This window comes from Dermacentor variabilis, chromosome 3 (assembly GCF_050947875.1).
Source record: "Dermacentor variabilis isolate Ectoservices chromosome 3, ASM5094787v1, whole genome shotgun sequence".
Taxonomy (NCBI): Eukaryota; Metazoa; Arthropoda; class Arachnida; order Ixodida; family Ixodidae; genus Dermacentor; species Dermacentor variabilis.
Window position 1 is genome coordinate 195,313,738 of NC_134570.1, and position 5,078 is coordinate 195,318,815.

General features: G+C 47.4%; 1 protein-coding gene across 1 annotated transcript; it reads left to right on the forward strand.

Annotated features, from left to right (window-relative positions):
- The first annotated feature begins 549 nt into the window (after nt 1–549).
- Nucleotides 550–990, forward strand: LOC142574975 (uncharacterized). The gene has a single exon (XM_075683952.1). The coding sequence runs from the start codon at nt 550–552 to the stop codon at nt 988–990; it is 441 nt and encodes a 146-aa protein (XP_075540067.1).
- Nucleotides 991–5,078: the final 4,088 nt, after the last annotated feature.

The following is a 5,078-nucleotide window of genomic DNA, read 5'->3' on the forward strand; positions in this document are numbered from 1 at the left end:
CCGAGAAAGGGAGGTGAATATTTTAAAATTCGGATTTTATTACAATGAACTTGAACGCACCTAAGACACAAAGGAGCGCTAGTGTACGTGTTTATGTGCAAATCAGATGAACATTGACAAATAGATGCCCGACGCTATAAAATGCCGACAAGCTTCTAAGGCTGCCAAAATGGCAAAATTATTTTGAAACGAATCGTAGTACCCAAGCTGATTGCAAAATTTTGTGGTGGGCGTAAGAAACTATTTAAATGCTTAAATATAGTCACACGTACTTTGCTGCAAAAGAGACTGCTTTATAGAAAGACCCTGCTCATGCAATATAATTAGCCCAATTTAGTGCGTTTAAGTCGTTGGTACACAGAACATGGTAATGTGCAATACCTTGGTAGTATTGTCCAGTGTATTTGCCTATTCCTCAGCGTATTTTTCTGCTTATCCATTCCCTTGCTTATTCCTTAGGTTGAAAATTACAGCCAGCTGATGTTCCGAATAAATAGCTCGTACCATAATATGCCCCGCAAAAACAACAAATAATACTTCGTGAACCCTATGCAGTGCCATGTCGTCGCCCTTTGCGCCATTGTGGCTTCTGTGACTGCGGGTGGACTTGGAGGCTACGGACTTGGAGGCATTGGCTACGGAGGATATGGACTCGGCTACGGTGGAGGCCTTGGCTACGGTGGAGGCCTTGGCTACGGTGGAGGCTTAGGCTACGGTGGAGGCCTAGGCTACGGTGGAGGCCTAGGCTACGGGGGAGGCCTGGGATATGGTGGAGGGCTGGGTTACGGAGGCGGCTACGGAGTCAGCGGTGTGGGCGTCGGCAGCAGCGTGGCCCTTTTGAGCGGAGGACCTGCTTTCGCCAAGGTTGTGGCCGGCCCTGCTTTCGTCGTTAGGTCTGTGCATCACGTGAACAAGGTTAGCGGAGGAGGAGCCCTTCTCGCTCACTCGGGTCTCGGCGGAGGATACGGAAGAGGCGTCGGCTACGGTTGAGGTTACGGCGGATACGGATACGGTGGCTACGGCTACAAGGGCTAAATGTGAATCTTAACTGTGCATTGCTGTGCTGTTCACTTCATTTCGTACCGGTTTGGCTGCGACATCGAGTTCCTCTTCGTTTAAAATGACTCCACGCATGTGACATCCCAGAGATAAGTTTCGTGTGAAATATTTTGATCGGAACATGACATCTGGCACGATACAGTGCTTCCTCTATGCAAACGAAATAAAAAATAAAATAAAAAGTGAATCCTTGCAAGCGAATCCTTGTATTATTGCTGATTAAGTATAGCGTTGGCTTTCGGCGCTATGCCCAAAATCGTTCAAGTCAATTGTACAGTGTCTAAGGCCGCGACTGCGAAACGTTTGCTTTCTGCAGTTCTTCGATAGCACGTATAGACTGACTGCTGCACAGAACTCATTCATTTTTTTAACAGACAAAATTACATGCCCCAGATTCCTGGATATCCGCCTTCGGAACTTCACACCAACGCCTAAGTGTAACTCAATGGGAAAAATGTTTTTAAATATATATTTCAGAATATCGGCCGACGGTCAAAAAGTTTCAACTGACTACAACAGGAGGGTAGCCCCTTTTAACAGCACATGCATTTTGGCATTTAGTCGGAACATTGCTCGTGCGTTAAAGCAATTAAAGCAGGTCAGACAGGGGCGGCGAAGTCCCACGACAGGAGGAAATTGTTTTACACCCTCCCGGCAGAGGGCACATTCACTAAATGAAGCGCCAAATTTAAAGCATAAAGCTATTTATTAGAGTTGGCATTGAGACGGTAATGGTAGAGGGAGCGTTATAAATCCTGTTAGCACGCGCACGTTTTTGAGAAGCAGCTGAGATGGCAGCGAGCGGTTATGCGCGTTCATGTCTTGGGAATGTCTGGGTATAGATGCATGGGCGTGTGCGTTCTGTGTACATGTGTGCTGTGTATCTCTGCGTATGTGTGTATTTGTATTTGCGTTTGCATGTGCGTGTATGCGTGTGTGAGCGTTCGCGGCGTTTGTGCATGCCTGCGTGTGCGCGCGTTGCGGTACATGCGTGGGCGCGTGTGAACGTGTACGCGTGCCAACGTGTGTGTTCGAGCTTCAGCATGCACGATTGCGAACAAATGTGTGCGTGTTTGTGTGCGCCTGGATGCCTGTGCGTGCGTACAGTGTGCGTGTGTGTGACGGATGGAGAGAGAGTACCTGCGTGTGATGGAGAGTGCGTTTGTGTGCGAAGGAGACAGAGAGCATGTGTAGGCGCGATGGAGAGCGATAGTGTGCGTGTGTGTGCGTGCGTGCGAGGCGAGAGCGTTTGCTCGTGCCAGTGCCTGCGTATTTGCATATGCTTGCACGTGAGTGCGTATATCCGTGTGTGAGCATTCGCGGCTTGTGCACATGCCTGCATCTGCGTGTTAGTGCATGTGCGTGTGCGCTTGCGTGCTTGCGGCAAATGCATGGCAGCGTGAGAATGTGCATGTGTGCGACCGTGCGTGTTCGTGTTTCAGCAGCCTGCGGAAAAAAAGCGTACGTGTTTGTGTGCACATGGATATCTGTGCGTGGGATGCAGAAAGCGTCTGAGTGCGTGTGAGGAAGAGAGTGTGTGCTGGTGCGAAGGAGAGAAAGTGCGTGTGTGTTCGTGCGAGGGTGTTTGTGTATTTTTTTGGGTGTGAGCGAACATTTTCCTGCTTCCACCTAGTCTTGGAAACAAACGCTATGTGGAGACCATTAAAACCCGTATTTAAATCCACGAGACAAGAACGAATGACACAGCATTTGTAGCATTATCTCTTTTCGTAAGCGATACTGACAAAACGAAAGCGCCTGTGACGTCAGTATTGCCGCCCTTGGCTGGCACGGCTCCGTCAGAAGCTTCAGGGCCGCTATTTTGTAGCGATGCCTTATGCCTTATTCTATGCTATTCTTATCATCCACCACACACGGCCGCCTGATCCCGTTGATTATGTGGGCAGACCGTCGCTCTCACCACTGGCCAAGCGCGAAAAGCCTGAGAAGGCATTGAATCGCAAAAGGCATCGCTACGAAATACCGGCTCTGGCAAGCAGTTGAACTTCGTTATCTTGCTTTTGTCGGTGGCAGCGCAATGTCTTGAGGGCAATGACGCACTAAATCTTCACTATCATTGAATCGTGTATCGTTTCTGTGACCAAGCAAGCTTTTGACAGAGCACGTTCGTTGCTACATTGACATTTGACCTTTAAACGGCTTCGGAAAAACAATGTGAATAAAAATCGACAGTCGTCTGGCCTCAAGGAACATGCTTACAGAGCCGTGCCATTAACGACGACAGAGAGTTTTAGTGCTTTGTCATGACGGTACGCACGCAGCCCGCAAGAGCTTTGCGGAACGTAGGCGCGCGTGTCGCCATGGGCTGCGAAATGCCTACGCACGTGAGAGGGCGAGCGTTTGCGTACGCAGTACTCAAATGGGCAGTTTTAGTTACACGTGCGTAGAGACTAACGTACGCAAACGTGAGAAGCATACGTACCTTAAATCCACGCCATGTGAAACGCTTTTAGCTACACGTACGCGACTCGCGCCAAGAGAGACCACTTACCTCCATCTATCGGGAAATATGAACACTGCGGTAGCCAATTCAATCATGTCGCCATGTTTCGATGCAAGCCGCCTGCGCGCGCACGGCCCGCTATCGCTTTGTTCGTGATCTCGCGAAACTGCCGCGCGAAGCTGTGTACGTGCGCAAGAAACGCACGCAAAGAATTGAATCTCACGTACGTCCGTGAGATCAGAGCGCGGCCGCTACGTTCTACGCATGCGCACTGCTTACTCGTAGAAGGTCTACGTACGAAAAGCCTCCACGTACGTGTAACTAAAACTGTCTAATCTCTCAAAAGGCTGGAAGAGGTCAGGGCGATGTTACTGACGATCTTTTTCCGCGTCAGTTAGACTTTCAGAGAGCGCTCAATTGCAATATATTTGTTCTTAGCTCATACAGGAGCATGTTTAATAAACATATACTTGCTGAACTAAACAATGTCGAAGACAGGCTCCAAATTACTGATTTGTTTTAGCCACCCAAGATCAATTATTTAAAAGATAATTAACATACCTTCGTGAATTACCCACACAACTGCTCAAGTTGCTCCGTATCCGGAGGTTACCATCTCAACACTGGAATGATAACAATTATATCAGGAAGATTTACATTGATCTATTCCTTAAAATTTAGTGCCGTTAGAAAAGACCGCCTGTATATTGATAGTGCAGTAGGCATGTAATAAAGCAGGTGCGAATTCTTGTACAGGTTTTCTTTACGCAATTGAAGTAGATGCACTTAGAACACATGCACCCAACCATGCACCTCTGTCTCTACAATGTATTCTCCTACACTGTACAAGAAACGCCTCAGCGTCACGGTACACCACAAAAAGTGTGCGGGAGCAATTATCTGCTTTCCATAATAGATTTCTGGGCGTTCGTGCCATCAGACTTGGTTTTCTGGAGTCATCAGGAATAAAAATAGCACATATCTAGAGGCCCAAGCAGGTAGACTACTTCCGCCCCTGAGTCGGCGTAAGATAGATAGATAGATAGATAGATAGATAGATAGATAGATAGATAGATAGATAGATAGATAGATAGATAGATAGATAGATAGATAGATAGATAGATAGATAGATAGATAGTAGGTTCGAAATTGCTGAAGTATAGGAAAATAATGCTATTTACTTTAATAACAACTGTCTGGGGGGAAAGCAATGGATAATTTTTTTTTCGTAGTTCGTAACAGGTGGGGCAGTGCGGACACGATTAGATCTGGGATGGGACGGAAAATTTCGAAACTTTTGGATGAGTACTCGGCTGCAAATAGATTTATTGTCTAAGGTGAATTATAATAAATCCTTGGGTTTTAAGAGCAAAAACGACGATGAAATTATGAGGCAAGTCGTAGTAGCGGGCTCCAGAATAATTTTGACCACCTGGATGTTTTTCAACTTCCGTACAATGAACTGTAGGCTAGACTTCTCGGATTTCGTCGCCGTAGAAATGCGGCCCTCTCGGCTGGCATTCCAACCCACACCCTCGGGCTTAGCGGCGCAACG